The sequence below is a fragment of the Mastigoproctus giganteus genome, chromosome 7 (genome assembly GCF_048544385.1).
Source record: "Mastigoproctus giganteus isolate SK-2022 chromosome 7, ASM4854438v1, whole genome shotgun sequence".
Taxonomy (NCBI): Eukaryota; Metazoa; Arthropoda; class Arachnida; order Uropygi; family Thelyphonidae; genus Mastigoproctus; species Mastigoproctus giganteus.
Window position 1 is genome coordinate 94,392,656 of NC_143581.1, and position 20,678 is coordinate 94,413,333.

At 38.8% G+C, this 20,678-nt stretch overlaps 1 protein-coding gene across 4 annotated transcripts in view; it reads left to right on the top strand.

Moving 5' to 3' along the window:
- Positions 1–20,678, top strand: part of LOC150083087 (sorting nexin-14-like) — an 842,525-nt gene that overhangs the window by 41,243 nt on the left and 780,604 nt on the right. For all 4 annotated transcript variants that reach the window (XM_090377020.1, XM_090377024.1, XM_090377023.1 and 1 more), the window contains exon 2: positions 1,871–1,939. In XM_090377020.1, the coding sequence (XP_090233146.1) occupies positions 1,871–1,939 (69 nt within the window). The remainder of the gene's footprint in view (positions 1–1,870; positions 1,940–20,678) is intronic.

Genomic DNA, 20,678 nt, shown 5'->3' on the forward strand with positions numbered 1-20,678 from the left:
GATAAATCGTGGGCACCGCATAAAGTATGCCATACGTGTGTTGAACATCTTAGAAAATGGAGTCAAGGAAAAAAAGGTGTGTTTGCAATCCCTATGGTGTGGCGCGAGCCAGTAAGCCATGCCGAATGTTACTTTTGTGTATGTGATGTTAAAGGTTACAATTCAAAAAATAAAAAGGACATCAAATATCCAGATCTACTGTCAGCCATAAGACCGTTCCACATGGACCTGATCTGCTTGTAAAACCTCCACCAGAAACTTTGGAGTCCACATCTTCTTCCACCGAAGCAGAAGCTAAAGAGGTTAGTGAAGAGGAATGTTATCAACCAGAAAATATTTTAACACCACAGCAATTCATGCAAGTTGAAATTCTGGGATCCAAATCGGGATCCCAGATCTGGGATCATCATGCTGCTGAAATTCTGGGATCCAAACTTCAAGCGAAGAACTTACTTGCTCCAGATACATCATTTTCCTGGTACAGAAATCATGAAAGGGAGTTTATACAGTATTTTTCACAAGAAGGTCCTCTTGTATATTTCAGTGATATCGCTGGTTTAATGAGTGCCTTAGGAGCTCCGTCATATATTCCTTGTAAATGGAGGCTATTTATAGACTCTTCTAAGACTAGTTTAAAAGGTGTTCTCTTGTGTAATGGAGATAAATACACATCTGTGCCAGTTGCTCATTCAGTCTACTTAAAAGAAACTTATGACAATCTAAAGTTCCTTCTGGAGAAAATTAAATATCAAGATCACAAATGACAACTATGTGGAGACTTAAATGTGCTATGTATGTTGTTGGGGCAACAGGGCGGGTAAACTAAAATGGCTGCTTTATTTGTGAATGGGATAGCAGAGCTAAAGCACTGCATTGGACAAAGAAGCAATGGCTTTGGAGGCATAATCTTAACACTGGGGTCAAAAAATATTGTGCACGAAAGTTTTGTGAAGCCAGATAAAATACTTTTACCTCCACTGCATATCAAGTTAGGCATAATGAAGCAATTTGTTAAAGCATTGAATAAGGATGGCAACTGCTTTAAGTACCTTTGCAGTAAATTTCCCAGTTTATCTGACTCAAATCTTGAGGGTATCTTCAATGGTCCCAAAATTAGAAAAATTGATTTTAGACAGTCAGTTTGAAACTACTATGACTGACATTGAAAAGGAAGCCTGGACTGCTTTTAAAAGTATAATGGAAAACTTTCTAGGAAATCATAAATCACAGGATTGAGAAAATTGTTCAAAATATGCTCGGAAAGCTTCACAATTTAGGTTGCAATATGAGCATCAAAATTCACTTTTTGCATGCCCATCTTGATGTTTTCCTCTAAAATCTTGCACAGATGAGCGAAGAACACGGGGAGAGATTCCATCAGGACATAAAGGAAATGGATCAGAGGTACCAGGGAAGGTGGAATACAAGCATGATGGCCGACTACTGCTTGTGTTTAAAAAGAGAGAAGTCTGGCACTGTACATAAAAGAAAAAGATTAAACGTTCTTTTCAAACAAAGGCAAAGGTCTAATTAATGAAAGTTTCAGAATTTTTATTAATACTTGTTAGTATTTACATATTTTTTGATATATGAAAATGTAATCCTATCAATTTGTCATTACTAAATACAATAAAGTTAATATACTTTTGGAAAAAATAATACTTTTTTATTTCTTAAATTGTGATGTATCTGGATTTGATAGAAAAAAATCTAAGTCATATTTGGAATCACAGCAACATATTTCAGCAGTAGGACCTATTGAAATTCAGACCCCAGTGAACAAACTTAAATTTGTAAACTAGTGTTATTTAAACACTATTGTTATTTTTTTTATATATATATATAAAGAAATTTTTATTTCTTTAAATAGGTTTGTTATGGGTGTTTCAATACTCTCAGCCTACACTTTTGGATGCTTAGGAATTCACATTGTTCTTAGGTATGTAAAGGAAACAAATTTCCATGTGTTATAATTATTATATAGCCTTGTTTCTTGTCAGAAGGTCAGTGGGGGAAGAGAACCATAACACCAGCCGATTAAACAAGAGAGATTGGGCATGTAGTTTATTTTATGCACCATTTTCCTTTTTTTTGGGATAAAAGGCAAGAAATAATTGAAATAGTGGAATTTATAATTTTACTTTAAATGACACTAATTGGATAATAAACACAGGTAATATCTTTAACAGCAGCCTTATTGTCCAAAAATATTTCCTTATTACTTCACTTCCAAATCTTTGTAATGTGAACTCAAAACTAAAGCTGTATGGAAATTCAACACGGGTACTGAACACGGAACTTTAAAAATATTTTTTGTGGCTATCCATTTAAAAAATGTGTACATAAAAATTGAAGAACATATTTGAATTTAATTCAGCTTACAATGTTGTATTGTCATTTTATAATACTATACATGAGGAATATACTAAAATTCACACATTTTAATTTTATTATATTTAGTGTAGGCTCTGTTGAATATTTTAATTTCATTAGGCTTGTCAAGTGGCTCAAACATTTACTTTTCTGTCAGTTGCAGCCATTGATTTTTCAGTTTGTTTAAGTTGCTTCCGTAGTATCAGATAACCATATTTAACATTCTTTTGAATCTGTTTTTATTGTTTGCATCAGGGCGGCCATGACAAAAATATAATAATTTGAGAATTTTCACAGTGGCATCAACCAATGATGAATTTGTCTCCGTGGTGACAAATTCTTCAGTGGTTGATGCTCAGCTTTCTTTATCAGTAGTTATTGTTAACCCAAAGGTTGGCGTGCATGGTAGGGGTCTGCACGGACCTGGGCCTGGCCATCAGGCTAGATAGTGGTAGTAGTAGTAGTAGTGGCATGTGATGCAAGAAAGCAAGTGTATGAGCTTATGCAGCATCAGCCAAAAAAAAAAAAAAATCACACCATTCCCTCCAAATGCCTGTCCAGTTCCTCCTTAAATTTATTCAAACTATCAACTTCCACAACGACAGATGGAAGTTTGTTCCACCAATTAACCACCCGCTGGCTAAAGGCAAATTTCTGCACATCTATTCTACATCTGTCTTTTCTTAATTTGAATTTATGCCCCCTTAGGTTCGTAATCTGAACAAGTGGAAGGATCCCATCAGAATTGAGCGTGCTCAACCCATCGAAGGCCTTATATACCTCAATCAGATCACCGCGCAGGTGCCTAGTCTCCAGCCACTGCAATTTGCAGAACTTAAGCTTCTCTTGGTAAGAGGATCCCTTCATTCTCCTCACCAATCTTGTTGCCCTTCTCTGTACACACTCAAGTAAATCTACATCCTTCCTAAAATGAGGCCTCCAGACCTGTACGTAGTACTCAAGCTGTGGCCTGACCATTGCCTTATGCAGAGGGATAATCACCTCCTTTTCCCTGCTAGCAAAATTCCTGTATATCATTGACAAAATCCCATGACCTGCCCTGGCAGCCTGTCTGCATTGCTCAGAAAACTTCATATCTGACTGCACAATTACTCCCGGGTCTTTTTCATTATCTACCACCTTAAGTGTAGTACCACACAGTTGGTACGTTTCTCTGGGGTTACTTCTACCCATATGCAGTACTTTGCATTTGTCAAGATTAAACTTCAGTTGCCACTTCTTAGCCCATCTGCCCAAATTATCTAGATCCTGTTGCAGTTACACACTGCCATTACTGTCATTAACAACCCTGCCAACCTTTGTATCATCTGCAAACTTCGACATTAAGCGTAATATACCTTCATCAATATCATTGATAAATAAACAAAACAACAGTGGACCTAACACCAAACCCTATGGGACTCCACTAATAACATTAGTCCACGAAGAGCAGCACCCATTGATTACCACCCTCTGTCTTCTCCCACTTAACCATCCTTTTATCCATTGTAGCAACTTACCCTTAATACCATTCTGCTCCAATTTGTACAATAGTCTTCCATGCGTAACAGTGTCAAAAGCTTTCCTGAAATCCAAATATATGATATCAAAATTATTTTTTGCATCCAGTTTCTTTGTAATCACATCATAATATCCTATCAAATTTGTCAGACAAGACTTTCTCTTAACAAACCCATGCTGTGTCTGAATTATTGCTGCAGTCTTGCACAGGTAACATGCACAATGTTCGGGTACAAATAATTGTAATGAATTGTTATTTCTGAACAGTTCAGGCTTTTTCGGGCTGTTTCCTACATATATTTTTTAAAAATATTTTGTTTTGTTTTTAGAAAAAAATGTGTATTAGTTGTCGGTTAACACTTTTAATTGACCAAAAGGGTGCACTTTGCCAACGTCTCCAAAATTCACCGAAATTTGTACTCTTTCATGGAAAGGACCCGGTCTGTATTTTTCTCAGTAAAGTAGCCTTTACCCTTAAGCTGGCATTAAGTTGCAGTTTACGTTATATCAAGAGTATGAGTCACAAAAGAACTGGATGCAGGAATAACCTTGATGTTATATATTTGGATCTTAGAAAGGCTTTTGATAGTGTTGCACATGGAAGACTGCTGCACAAATTGTAGCAGTGTGGCATTGGAGGCAAATTGCTGCTATGGATAAAGGGATGGTTGAGGGGGAGAAGACAGAGTGGTAATCAATGGACACTGCTCATCGTGGACTAATGTTATTAGTGGAGTCCCTCAGGGTTCAGTGTTGGGTCGATTATTGTTTTCTGTATTTATAAATGATATTGATCATGGTATATCAATCTTAATGTCCAAGTTTGCAGACGATGCAAAGGTTGGCAGGGTTGTTGAGGACACTACTGATGCTATGCTGCTGCAACAGGATCTGGAAAGGTTGATCAGATGGGCTGAGAGGTGGCAAATGAAGTTTAACATTGACAAATGTAAAGTACTACATATGGGAAACAGCAACCCCAGAGCAACGTATCAACTCTGTGGTACTACGCTGACAGTGGTAGAGAATGAAAAGGACCTGGGTGTAATTATGCAGGCAGATATGAAGTTCTCCTGGCAGTGCAGACGGGCTGCAAGAGTAGCTCATGGTGTCTTGTCAATGATATACAGGAATTTTTCTAGCAGGGATAAGGAGGTGATTATTCCCTTGTATAAGGCAGTGGTCAGGCCACACCTTGAGTACTGTATACAGGTGTGGAGGCCTAATTTCAAGAAGGATGTAGATCTGCTGGAACAAGTACAGAGAAGGGCAACAAGATTAGTGAATGGAACAAAGGGTTGCTCTTATGAAGAAAGGCTTAAGTTTTGCAAATTACAGTGTCTGGGGACTAGGCACTTGCGAGGGGATCTGATAGAGGTGTATAAAGCCTTGAATGGTTTGAGCATGCTCAATGCCGATGGAATGCTTCCTCTTGCTCAGAATAATCACCTGAGAGGGCATAAATTCAAATTGAGGAAAGACAAATGTTGGATAGATGTGCGGAAATTTGCCTTTAGCCAGCGGGTAGTTAGTTGGTGGAACAGAATTCCATCCCTTGTTGCGGAAGTTGATAGCCTAAATAAATTTAAGGCTCAACTGGACAGGTATTTCGAACGGAAGTGGTGTTTTTTTTTTTTTTTTTTTTTGACTGATGCTGCATAAGCTTGTTTTCTTGCATCATATGTCTCTGCTAATGCTAGTTATGTACCCCGGCAATGGGTTCCTCTTTAGTTGTATGTTTACAGTGTACAGTATTTATTAAAAGTGTGATACTTTTAATCCCTAGTTCTACTACACTGAGATTTTGGGTTGACCTACTTTCAATTCTAAGGACATTCACTTGTAACACTTTCTAACTGCTTGTTTGCTATATCCAATACTGACCAATAATTTAGAAATACCGTTAAGGGGAATGCTTGCATATCATTCATACAGTGAGAATTGCCAGTGACAGAAGTGACAGTCAGTTCTAATTTTTTAATTTAAGTAGTGGTGGATATCGATATTTATTTTGGAATTACTGTATTAAATATGGTAAATTGAAAATTTGTTACATATCCTTTTTTATATAATTAATATGGATAATTATTATTGTCTAATTATTAATATTGAATTTTGTACCTGAAAGTTTATTTTTTTATTATTATGAAACTACAAGTTAATGCTAGCGATTTTATTTATATAAAGAGTTTAAATTGGGGTGGGATAAAAATTGGTTCCGGAATGAGGGGTGTGAATTTGAAAAACAAATTCTGGGTCGGGTTGGATCCGGCTGTCTAGACTTCAGGCTCGGGTTGGGTAAAAATAAAAAATGTAGGCATGTGTATATCTCTAGTGCATGGAGTTGTCTCAGGTAACAGTATATCATACTATCATATGACTCTGCTTTCCTGACAGTGTAATTTTGAGATTACTTAAATTACTTACTAATTTTGAGATTTATTAATTTATTTTTTCATTATATAATTAATTTTTTTTGTCTCTGTTGTACAAGTTGCAATTAGCACTATCCTAGCATTATTTGCTGCAGTTTTTAGCATTCTAGAATTAGCATTGTTTGTTGCAGTTTGCAGCAATTATTTATTATGTTTATCTTTTAAGTCTTTCTCTTTATGCACAAAAAAGCACACTCTTGGTTAAGTAGTATATATTTTTTTATTTAAACAAAAAATACTAAGTATTAAAAATGCTACAGGGGATCAGTCAAAAAGTTGAATATTTTTAAGTATGGAAAAGTATAGAACAAGACATTTTTGACATGGAAAATGTAGCAATGAGCATAGAAAAAAAAAAGTGAGAACAAGAGTTCACTCAGAACTGATGGTCGGTTTTTTTCAGTAGTTGTCTGTATTAACCCTAAGGTTGTATAGGGGGTTACCTAAGAGCAGTTGTGCCATACTGTCATGTTATGATTGAATGTTGCCATGTATTCTGATTGTATTCTGTACGATTTATGAACATCATTCTGATTTTGAAAATTATGGCAGTTGTGCTGTGGAAAACGGCCTCTGTAGCTGAGTGGGCAGGAGTGGGAGTGCAGTAGCACATGCTCTTTGAGTAGATCGGGGTTCAAGCCTCTGACTGCTGAATACAGTCGATCTGCCAACCCGCACTGGACCAGTGTGGCAGATTATGGTTCATTTCCCTCAGCATGAATTGTAGAGGAGGCTTCCATCCTGCAGTGGGTTGATAATGGCTGCACTTTACTTTTTTTTACCATGTCGAACATTGTTCTGATTTTGAAAATTATGGCAGTTGTGCTGTGGATAATGCATTTTATCCTTTGCTTTCTCGTTGTTTCTCAACCTTATAATCATGGCTGGAAAACGATTCTGTGGTTGTAAAGGTGCTAGTGCTATTAAAAAATGACCCACAGTCAGGCTTCGTGATTTTGAGAATCATGGACTGAAATTAGATACAAACAGCTTTGCCTTGTGATTGTCAAGTAAAAGGCTAAATGTCTTTATAGAATTTGTCTGAGGGGTGAAATAGAGGAAATTTTTGTTGTAAGCAGTGGGTGGCTCAGCCAATTTAAAGTTAATACAAAATTTGCGTGTGACATGAATGTCAATGGGGAGTGCTGATACAGTGGGAGCACTGAGGAGGTTTCAAAAGTGTTGGTCAGTTAATTAAAGCAGGTGCTCATTCATTGGAGCAAGTGTTTAAGAAACTGGCTGTTTACTGTATGTACATTATCAATGAAAATAAAATTCCAGGTTTTAAGGTGGCTAAGGATCATATAACTCTGCTCCATAGTGATAATGTGTAGGGATTTGCAAGTTGAAACCTCTGCTTTTATACAATGGGAAATCCATGCATATTAACAACACGCGAACTGTTCTATGGATATTAGATCCAAAGGCCTGAGTTACAATTTCCATTTTTGCAGTATACTGTGCTGTGGACACTGTTTTTATCAGTCTGGATTATTTCCAGACAAGAGTAAATTCCACCCCCCCCCCAAAGCCTGCTGATCCATGACACTGCTGTTGTATGAATAATTGCATCCCAACATCATTGTCATGTTTCTGCTGTCAAACACAGTCTTAGTGCTGTAATTAATGGAAGGGATAAGTTTGGCAGGTGTTTGGTTTTGACCTGGACAGCCCGCTATTTGAGCTTGCTGTCTGGTAAACAAGTTGATAAAATACCTGATATCAACACTGGATGTTAACATGTCTGGTATTTTCGCATTAAGTAAATTTTATTATCATTTTATAAGTTTATTAGTTTAATTTTTGGTACATTCAGTTTTTGTTGCAGTTGTTTTCTCAAGTTTTTCTACCATTGTTGCTACTTGGGTTTAAAGAATAAGTTCTTTAATAAAGATTAAAGAACTGTATTCTATTATTGTAAATTTTAGCTGCATTCTTTAAAAGCTGTATATACTTCAACGAATCTCTTTAATCTTTATTCCTGCACAGACAGAATACAGTGGACCTCTGCTTTACGATTGGTTTACAATATGATCAAATCACATTACGATGGGCTTTCCATAATAAAATACCGTTCACTATGTGGTAAGTGCCTGTCATTGTGATCATGTTTGCGAATTGAATTTTAATTCTATTAAACGGCGATTCTAATGAGTGAAAATAAAAGAAATCTTATCCACAGGCTATAAAAGTAAAGATCACAGATTGACACTTTATTACAAAATTAAATGATATGTGAAAATCGGAACAATATTTTCCACAATGCCGACCGGGCTAGTCGGATGGGTAAAGTGCCTGCCTGGCAACCCAAAGGTTGCAGGTTCTATTCCTACCTCGGGCTTGGATCAGAGTAGAAAATGCAAAAACTTTGGAAGGTGTATTATGGCCACAGAAGCCGATGTGCCAACAACTAACAAAAAAAAATATATATATATTTTCCACAGTTAGCAAAATAAATTTACGTTTACATACCTAGCTTAATTAATACTTACTTACTGTAATGTATACATACTAAATAGTTGATGATATTTCTGTTCACTGACATTTTGGGGGTGGGGGTTGTAAAATTTAAAACAGTAAAAAAGATAAGCAATCAATAACAAAGAACACAGCATGCAAAATTGCAACTTACACGATATGTGCAAGTGAGATACGGAGTAACAAGTTTACAAAGCTTAAAAAGTAGGAATGAAGCGAAGATTCTGAAAATTTATTTATGTTTTTTATATGAAGAGGAAACCCATTTCACCATAATAAAAAAACCCACAGAATTCCAGCTATCGGTATTATCGCAAATGCAATAAGAGAGTTTACTACCCGTTTATAATAGATTGCACTAACAGAAAAGCCCAAGAAACTGGAAACTGCAAATCATTTTTTGTTTTATGGTTGTGACCTCCAGAAATGTGCTTTAGAAAAATATCAAAAAGGCATTCAAAATTGATTCTTATAGCTGAACCTATGAGAATGATGAAAGTGTAATGCATTTTAATAATTTGAATTGGTTTTTTGAAATTAAAGTGGCTGATTCCACTAACCAGTGATCATGCTTACTATGATAGGATGGGCTTACAATTGTCTCTGATCGGATCACATGGTCCTTCCTCTCAACCAATAGCAGCGTTTGTAAACGTGTTGGCCCCATGTTTTGTTTTTGCCTCCTTTAGTTGAAGTGAATTTTTTTATGTTGTGCTTTAGTCAATACATATTAGGTTTAATAAATTTTTTTTTTTTTTTTTTTTTTTTAATCAATATGTACAATTTCATTGCCGACCGGGCTAGCCGGGTGGGTAAAGTGCCGGCCTAGCAACCCAAAGGTCGCGGGTTCGATTCCCGCCTCGGGCTTGGATCAAAGTACTGCAAAAACCTTGGGAGGTGCACTATGGCCACAGAAGCCTATGCGCCAACAACTTCCAAAAAAAAAAAAAAAAAAAAAAAAAAACAATTTCATTATAAAATTTCCCTTTTAGAGAGATAAATAGTTTCATTATATAGTGAAAATTTCAACTTCCTGGTCTTGGAACAAATTAGCAAAAAACAGTGTTATTGGGTTCATGTTACGATATTTTCATCGTAAGATGGTGTCTCTGGAATGAATTAATATCATAAAGTGGGGGTCCACTGTAATTAAGTTTCAAACGTGTTTTAAATTTTATCCTAAAAAATTGATGAAAGCCATGCGATCGAATTTAAATCATTAGTTATAGGTTATTATTTTGAATAAAATTTCAGTTTAGCACCAATATATTTTAGATTAGTATTTCTTACTATAATCCACCTGCTTCTAAGAACTTTTTTTTTTTTTTCTTGCACCACACTTTCCTTATGTGGGTCCAGTATGGAAGCTGTCCAACAAGTAAAGATGTGAATGTACGAAACTGATCTTTTAGATAAATGAAACCCAAGGTGTCATGCTTTGGACGATTTTCTGCTGGGATACTCTGGGTCCAGTCATCCATGTGTTGGGCACTCTGGCGTAGCCGCAGGCCACTTCGATTGCCCATGCTAACCACGGTTTACCAGCGACAGCGCCTACAATGGGTATACGAGCATTAAAACTGGACCTTTAGTGATTCGAAGAAGGTCGTCTGGTCCGATGAATCACGTTTCCTGTTGCATCATGTGGATTGACTTGGTACGTGTGTGTGTCATTTACCTGGGGAAGTGATGGTGCCTGGGTGCACCGTGGGACGAAACAAGCTGGTGGTGGCCTTGTCATGCTTTGGGCGATGTTCTGCTGGGATACCCTGGGTCCAGTTATCTATGTGCCAGGCACTCTGACATCTACCACCTACCTTAACATCATTGCTGACCAGGTACACCCTTTCGTGGCAATGGTCTTCCCCTCTGGCAGTGCCATCTTTCAGCAGGATAATGCACCATGCCACACCGCCTGGATTGTTCGAGACTTCTTTGCGGAGCATGGAGAAGACTTCCAGGTATTGCCCTGTCCTCCAAATTCCCCAGACATCAGTCCCATTGAGCATCTGTGGTTTGTATTGGAACAGCAACTTTGATCTGCGGCGTCTCAACCACGGACCTTACAGGAGTTAAAGGATCTGCTGGTTACGTGTTGTACCAGATACCAGAAGACACATTTAGAAATCTTGTAGCGGCCCTGCCTCGCCAGTTACGAGCTGTTTTGGCTGCACGTGGAGGACCAACATCATATTAGGTAATGGTCATAATGTTTTGGCTCATCAGTGTATATTAGTACAAATAACGGTAACTACCATCAAAAACATCTATATCTTCATCAGCTCCTTGAGACTGTGTTGTATTAACCTCCATATCATCTAGTGTTAATTAATTAGCCAGCACTAGGAATTGAGGTATGTGATGGTCATTGTAAAATTATGTGTTATGGTTTATACAAAAATCTTCTGTATTCCATAGTTAGGGAAAATGTAAAAAATGCATTGTACACTTAATTGGCTCTCATACTAATCCCATCACCACCTATTTACATGATTTTACATGACTTCCAACTTATGTAAAATCTAACTTATTTATAGCATTGGGGTCTGAACATGGGAAGAATATGTGCAAAATAGCATACGACAGTGGGTAAGGGACCTATTGAATGGGTGCACCGCCAGGTGAATTTAGCCTACCACCCTGCAAAAATTTAAGCAATTCTCGCAGTACTGTATGGTACTGCTCACTGATTTCGATCAAGATTAATTCGAACATACTATTCAATCGATATCAGTGCAACAGGAGCATATAATGTTAAATTATGCAATTAATTTTTACTGTGGATTGCTTAAGTCACATTTATAAATAACAGAAAATTTTATAATATTGCGAGGTATTGCACTTCCCCACCGGCACCTCCGTAGCCAGGTGGGCAGGAGTAGCAGTGCGTAGCACACGCTTCTTGATTAGACCAGGGTTTGAGCCTGTGACCACCAAATACTGAGGATGCAGTAAGGTCGGGGAATGACCACCACATATCCCCGGAGCAATATGGCCTTAGTTGCTAATGCTCCTAAAAAACCAAATAACATAATTTCCCCACCCAGCTTCTTCATGATGCCACCCTGCTGGCAAAATTTTCTAGGTAGAACACTGGATATGCAGAGCAGGTACTATATTTTGGATCATATAAAGGTAAAAAGTGCAGCCATTATCAACCCACTGCAGGATGGAAGCCTCCTTAACAATTCATGATGAGGGAAATGGACCATAATCTGCCACGCTGGTCCAGTGCATGTTGGCAAATTGACCGTATTCAGTAGTCAGGGGCTTGAACCCTGGCCTACTCGAAGGGCGTGTGCTAGTGCACTCCTGTTCCTGACCACTCGGCTACCGAGGCCTGTTTGGATCGTATATGGACTGTCAATTTCAGCCTGTACTTCACTTTTGAACATAGACTTCATAGTACTGCCAACCGGGCTAGCCAGGTGGGTAAAGTGATAAAAAAACACTAGTGATAATAAAAAATTTATATTCAAGGTTACTCTTTGCCTGAGTTGGAATGCAGGTGCAATATGAACATAAGTATTTTTGTCAGCTGTTTGCATTTAGTTTTTGTGAAACCAACGAAACCGAAAGGTTAGAGGTTAGACAGCTGTGACTGGCATCTCTGAGCTACCATGTGCAGTGTTCTCCACAGAAAATTTTGCCATCTGGGTGGCATTATGAAGGGTTTTTTTTTTTTTTGTAGTGGCCATAATGCACCTCCCAAGGTTTTTGCAGTACTTTGATCCAAGCCAGAGGCATGATTCGAACCCACTACCTTTGGGTTGCCAGGAAGGCACTTTACCCACCTGGCTAACCCGGTCGGCTGCATTATGAAGTATCTGAGTGTGAAGTGTAATACTTTGCAATATTATAAAATTTTCTGTTATTTATAAATGTGACATAAGCGATCCAGAGCAAAAATTAATAGTATAATTTAATATTATATGCTCCTGTCACATTGAACTAAATCGCATAGTATGTTCTAATTAATATTAATGGAGATCAGTGAACAGTACCATATGGTACCACAAGAATCACTTAAATTTTCCCCGGTCGGTCAGTTAAATTCACCAGGTAGTGTGCTCAGTGATAGGTCTTGGGGAGAACACTGATGTGAGTATGAGATTCTAGTATAACAAAGCTAGCCTGGAATCTGTTAAATGGCAAACAAAAAGTTGATTTCTTCTAGTTCATAGTACAGGTAGTTCTCGACTTTACGAGTTAATTCGTTCCTAGTGCGCGCTCTTAAAGTGAAAACTTGTAAAGCGAGAATTTATTTCCGATAGACATAAGGTTAAAAATAAAGGTTACGTTCTCAACAATGAAATTAGTTAGCTAATTAGTTTGTTTAAACAATGATTGATTCGTCAAAAGAAATGAAAACTTAGCCTGTAAAATCAAGCAAATTATAATAATAGAGAAATTATTTACAACTTACAAATGTTAAAGAATGTTTATTCTTCATCATCGACTAAATGCACGCTCGTTGATCACTCATTATTGGCTCGGCACTCGTTGGTTTCTTGCACAAGGAGTCATCTTCTTCAAAAATGCTTCAAGAGACATTTATTTCCAAGATAATCTTCTCTTTTAATTATAAATTTCATGATTGCATGCATAAGCATTTTTTAACAGTACGCACAAATTGCAACTAACATGATTCGCTTGGAGCAACAAGTTTACGAAGCTTGAAAAAAAAAAAAAAGAATGAAGAGATAAGATTCTGAAAATTTATTTATCTTTTTTATACGATTGAAGATTTCAGTAAAGGGGAAACACATTTCACCCTAATAATGTAAAAACCACACAATTCCGGCTATCGGTATTTTTGCAAATGCAAGAAGATAGAGTTTACTACGGATTTATAATTCTTGCAGTAACAGAAAAGCCCAATAAACCGCAAAGTTCAAATCGTTTTTATTGTTTTATGGTTGTGACCTCCAGAAATGTGCTTTAGAAAAATATCATAAAGCCGTTTAAAATTGATTCTTGTAATGGAACATATGATAACAATGAAAGTGTAGTGCATTTTAATGATCTGAATTGGTAACTAATACAATTTATAAACCATGCTCATGACCTTTTATATGGCCTTAAGGTCACGCTTGTGACCTTAAAAATGACATTTTAGAGAGATAAATAGCTTAGTTATAAAACGAAAATTTAACTTCCGAGATCTTAAAACAAATTACCAAAAAACAATGTGTTATTAGGTTCACATTACGGTGTTTTAACGATACGGTGTCTGTGGAACTGATTAATATCGTAAAGCGGGATACACTGTATTGTATAGCTACCCACGTGGTTTGGAATGCTGTATTTGTGAATGTTTAACATTAATTTTTTGCAATTAATGTTCATATTTTTGATTTTGTTGATACTTGGGGGAAAAAACTCGTAAACCTGGGTACTCGTAAAGCGAGAACTGCCTGTATATTGAAACAAAAACAGAAAAGATAAATTTTTAATTTTGGATACCTATCATCCAGACACCCCATATTTAAGTGAAGTAGGATATGAGGATCCGAGGTTAATTTTCAAAGGGATCCATGAGCAAAAAAGTTAGTGTAACACTGCTTTAGAGAATATAAGGTATGTTCGTGTCAGACGGCGCCTGGGATTTCTCCCATCTCCGCGTATGTTCGTTGTATCGAGGACAGTACACTGTCAAGCCAGAGACTTGAAAGTGTGTGGGCCATGTCTGTGCAGTGTGATCTGTTGTGCCCATTGTTTGTATGGCTTATTGGCCGCCAGACCCCTGGTGGGGCCCGACGTTGCCCATACCTTGCCACATGGAGGCTAACCGGGTGTCCAGAATCATGACGAGTTGCTCCGACAGGTCCTGCCACCTAGTTTCCTGGGATTTCAGTGGCTAGGACCTAAAAAAATAAAAGTAAAAAATAAAATAAAATAGTAGTAAAAAAAAAATATATATATATATATATATATATATACAGGGTGTTTCAGTTAAACGTTTCAGAACTTCTAAGAGGGATAGGGTACATCCTGACAACTCGAAATCATATAGCAATGTGGGGTCGGAAATGCTTTCCTGAAGCGGTGTTGTACACAGAAGCACCATAAAGAGAAGAGACCGTAAGTGAGAAATCGTTTTAATAATACATGAAAAGAAGCAAAAGGTACATGGATTAAAGTAAGTGTTCGAAGTTTCTTCCACGGGCTACAATGCACGCCTCACATCTCCGATGCATGGACATCCGAACATTCTGGAATACTCCAGGCAGCGTGTTCAGACACAGCAACCGGAGGATTATGCACCTCGTATTGCTTTCGCACAGTGGTACCTTGGAAAATGTGCTACAAATCCCCTTTTTCCTGCTGAAGTGTTGTTTTCCGATGAGGCATCCTTCACAAGGGAAGGAATTTTCAACACGCATAACGACCATATCTGGGCGGTCGAGAACCCGCATGCAATACGACGTCGTGCAGCACAGATTCGATTTTCGGTCAATGTATGGGCCGGTATTTTGGGAGATCACCTCATCGGACCTTACCTGTTACCGTGTCGGCTAACCGGACCTATCCACTTGATCTTTCTGCAGCAAATATTGCCACAACTTTTGAGAGATGAACAGATTTCTGCATCGACGCAACAGACAATGTGGTTCCAACACAATGGAGCCCCTGCCCATTATAGCGGAGATGTTCGTAACTACCTGGATGTCACATTTGGTCAACAGTGGATCGGACGTGGTGGTCCTGTGTGTTGGCTTGCTCGGTCACCCGACCTATCATGTCTTGATTTTTATTTCTGGGGTCATATGAAATCGCTAGTTTATGACACCCCTGTTGACAATGCTGAGGAGCTGGTTGCAAGAATCGCAGTAGCTGCCGAAGAAATTCGAAATTCGCCTGGAGTATTCTAGAATGTTCGGATGTCCATGCGTCGGAGATGTGAGGCGTGCATTGTAGCCCGTGGAAGAAACTTCGAACACTTACTTTAATCCATGTACCTTTTGCTTCTTTTCATGTATTATTAAAACGATTTCTCACTTACGGTCTCTTTTCTTTATGGTGCTTCTGTGTACAACACCGCTTCAGGAAAGCATTTCCGACCCCACATTGCTATATGATTTCGAGTTGTCAGGATGTACCCTACCCCTCTTAGAAGTTCTGAAACGTTTAACTGAAACACCCTGTATATATACATACACGCGTTTGACGTTAATTCTTAAGGAGATTGCTGTTAGGAAATCGCTGGTTGAAGTTGAACGCTAGAAAGATGTGTTAAAAGGCCTAATAGGTCGGGCAGAATTTTGTTGTTATTAAATTTAGACGTGTGGGCTATACGTTAGATGAAAGATAAAAGTGGGAGGGAGGGGAGGCTGAAGACTGTGGGGGGTAGAAGTAGAAGTAAGGGGTCGATAGAGGAAATGACCTCTGCTAGACAGTATGGCATGCCCATGCCACACCAGAGGGGAGTTTGGATGGCAGGTGGGGGAGACGAAGAAGAGTTAGCATTAGCATTAGTAGAGGCATTTGATGCAAGAAAGCAAGCTTATGCAGCATCAGCCAAAAAAAAAAAAAAAAAAACCACTTCCACTTCACCCCTCTGTTCGTTCAAAATACCTGTCCAGCTGAGCCTTAAACTTATTTAGTCTATCAACCTCCACCACAAGGGATGGAAGTCTGTTCCACCAACCAACCACCCGCTGGCTAAAGGCAAATTTCCACACGTCTATCCTACATCTGTCTTTCCTCAATTTGAATTTATGCCCTCTCAGGTGATTTTTCTGAGCTAGAGGAAGAATCCCATCAGCATTGAGCATGCTTAAACCATTCAAGGCTTTATACACTTCTATCAGATCACCTCGCTGGTGCCTAGTCTCCAGACACTGTAATTTGCAAAACTTAAGCCTTTCTTCGTAAGAGCACCCCTTTGTTCCATTCACTAATCTTGTTGCCCTTCTCTGTACTCGTTCCAGCAGCTCTACATCCTTCTTGAAATGAGGCCTCCAGACCTGTATACAGTACTCTAGGTGTGGCCTGGCCATCGCCTTATACAATGGAATAATCACCTCCTTATCCCTGCTGGAAAAATTCCTGTATATCATTGACAATACTCCATGAGCTACTCTTGCAGCCCGTCTGCACTGCTCAGAGAACTTCATATCTGCCTGCACAACCACCCCTAAGTCCCTTTCATTCTCTACCACTGTCAGTGTAGTACCATAGAGTTGATACGTTGCTCTGGGGTTGCTGTTTCCCATGTGTAGTACTTTACATTTGTCAATGTTAAACTTCATTTGCCACCTCTCAGCCCATCTGCTCAACCTTTCCAGATCCTGTTGCAGCAGCATAGTGTCAGTAGTGTCCTTGACAACCCTGCCAACCTTTGTATCGTCTGCAAACTTGGACATTAAGCCCGATATACCATCATCAATATCATTTATAAATACAGAAAACAATAATGGACCCAACACTGAGCCCTGAGGGACTCCACTAATAACATCAGTCCACGATGAGCAGTGTCCATTGATTACCACTCTCTGTCTTCTCCCCCTCAACCACCCCTTTATCCATAGCAGCAATTTGCCTCCAATGTCACACTGCTCCAATTTGTGTAGCAGTCTTCCATGTGCAACGGTATCAAAAGCCTTTCTAAGATCCAAGTATATAATATCAAAGTTATTCCCTGCATCCACGGAGCAACATGGCCTTAGTTGCTAATGCTCCTAAAAAAAAAACCAAAAAAAAAAAAAAAAACCCTGCATCCAGTTCTTTTGTGACTGCATCATAGTATCCAATCAAGTTGGTCAGGCAAGACTTCCCCTTAACAAAACCATGCTGTGTCTGAGCAATAACTGAAGTCTTGTCTAAATGATCCTGCAGTGCTTCTTTAACCAGTGCCTCCATTAATTTTCCTGGAACAGAAGTTAAGCTCATAGGTCTATAATTACTTGTGTCAGCCTTTGATCCTCCTTTGTGAATTGGGGTCACATTTGCACATTTCCAGTCTATGGGTACCTCCCCTGAGTCCAAGGAAGCTCTCATAATTATGGCTAAGGGTTTGCTTACTTCCTTTGCTGCCTCCTTTAATATAACTGGATAGATTCCATCCACCCCGGGTGCCTTTCTTGTGTTTATCTTCAACAGTTTCTCCTCCACTTTACTCCCAGTTATTTCAAGATTCTGTAGCTTACTGCTAGAGTTGAATACACCTCTGGCATTCCCCTCGCTGAATAACTCCTCATGTGTGAATGTCGATGCAAAATATTCATTTAGTTTGTTAGCTACCTGAGCAGGATCATCAACACTTGACCTATCAATATCAAGTGGACCAATCTGATTCATCCCCTTCCTTCTAGAGTTTACATAAGTAAAGAACTCTTTGCTGTTTTTCTTTGCATCCCTTGCCAAGGATTTCTCGTAATCTGCCTTCGCCTGCCTAACCTCCTTTGTAACTTGGTTGCATATCAACTTGTATCTATCATAGGCTTCTGTGTCATGTGTTAATTTGTATGTATCCCATGCATTTTTCTTCTCTGCCATATGCCTCATTAGTTCATCTGACATCCATTTTGGCCTAAACCTTGAACAATATTTCTTAGTTGGTATGTAAAGCCTAGTAGCTTCCAAGATAAGTTCTTTGAATGCTTCCCATTTTGAATTTGCTGTTGGTAACATCATCAGTTGGTACCACTGTATAGAATTTAAATACTGTCTCAGTCCATCGTAGTCGCCTTTACGGAAGCAATAACCCTTCCCTTTACCCCTAATGGTAGTTACCTCTTTGATTAAATCCCACTTCAGCACACTGTGATCACTGCCACCTAGTGGTTCATTTATCTGCAGATTCTTAATGCATGAAGAATCACTGCTGATAATCAAATCAAGAGTATTACTCCCTCTAGTTGCCTCCCGAACATGCTGATGTAGAAAACAATCATCCAATAAATCCACAAAAGCCCTGCTAGTGTGTGAGTAACCAGCCCCCAAATTCCAATCAATATCTGGGAAATTAAAATCTCCCATTATAAGACACTCTGATTTGCTGGCCCACTCTATTTCCCTGTACAGTTCCTTATTATACTCATCAGAGTCATTAGGCCTATAGCACACTCCTACTCTCAATTTTGATCTCCCAATTTTTATGTCACACCAAACTGACTCCACACTGCACTGTCCAGCGATGTCGACTGGCTTCACTTCCTTGGTTTTTATGTGTTTCTTAACTAATAGCATAACCCCTCCCCCCTTCCTATCCTGTCTATCCTTTCTGTAGACGTTGTACTCCCTAAATTGCAGTTCTGCATCCCTTATATCTGTGTGACACCACGTCTCTGAAATCCCAACAATATCTGCCTTCGATGTTTTGAGCAATACATCAAATTCATCAAATTTATTTACTAAACTCCTAGCATTGGTGTACACGCAAGTATACCTGCACCTGTTTCTATTCTTAGCCACCCTAACACAACCCATGTGTTTACTTGTACCGCAATGGCTCCCAGCAGTCTCTGAAATACCATGCATCTTGTTTTCCAGGCTTCTGCTCATTCTAATAGAAGCAGTACAAGAATCTCCTTCACCTCTGCCAGTGGCTACTGTCAATCTATTGGTCTTTGTCTCCCCCCAAGCTAGCAGTTTTCCGACCCACCTAACACTGCCTCGATAGCATCAGCAAATATTCTTGCACCCTTTCTATTTAAGTGTATCCCATCCCTGTAGAAGCAATCTCTCCTGTTAACAAGTACAGTCCAGGCTGAAAAAAATTCTACCCCTTGAGCCTTGCACAATCTTTCCAGGGCCGAATTGATCGACAAGGCTCTCATCATATACTCCCTCCTATCGTGTCTGGGCAGAATTGCAGACACTTTCAAATTCAACCCTAATTCTCGGCTTTTGTTCAACAATGACCTGTACTTGTTAAGTAATTCTGCCAGTCTCCTACTCTTAATATTATTAGTGCCAACGTGTACAACTATATCACCTTTTGTGCCCTTAAAAGATGATATTCGCTCTACAACGTCATCAACCTTTGCCCCTGGCAGACATACCCTGGTCCTGTTCCACCTATCTTTTTTACAAAGCATGTTCCCCGTTTCCCTGACAATAGAGTCACCAACAACTACTAGTTCCTTCGGGACCAGCGCATTCTGCCTTAGGGATTGTCTCTGTGTCACGCGATGCCCAAGTGCAAGCTCTGGCGTTGATGTGGGCAGCTGAGAGCTTGATGGGCCCCTCAACTTAGTTTCTTCGAGGGCATCCACCCTGTCCTTCAAGCTCTCATATAGGCCCACAAGAACGCCGAGTTGTTGCCTGATATCGATACACTCCTTGCATCGCGCACACACAAAGACATCCCCCTTGGCAGTATCATGTCCCGTACCCGATTGCTCTGCAAACATCAAGCAAACAGTGCATTTTATAAGGCTGTGAGTCAGAGGACAACTACCCCCCTCAGTTCTGCTCTGAGCCACAGCACTTCCATTAGCTTGAGCCTTTTGCTTTGCTGCTCTGGTCTGAGTCATGATTCTATTAATTTATTAATTAATTATGTTATGTTATTAATTATATTACGTTTGTAATCTAAGTCGTTATATGTATTATTTAAACGTACAATTTAACTGCTAACGAAGTTCAACTAACGCTATCTAGTACGGTATATAACCTACGGTATATCTAGTACGGTATCACAATGGCGGGAAAGTTACTACGGTAGTAGTTACGAACGGTAGTTACGAACACGTGGAAACCCTTACCGATACTTTTACAAGGCCGAGTAAAGAATAAATACACCAAAGTAATCAAAAAATCACGAAATAATGTTATACTACTAAATTTAAATCAAAAGTTTTAGAAAAACAATAATTTCAAATCAATAAATAAGAAAAATCCACTTAGCGGCTTTGAACACGA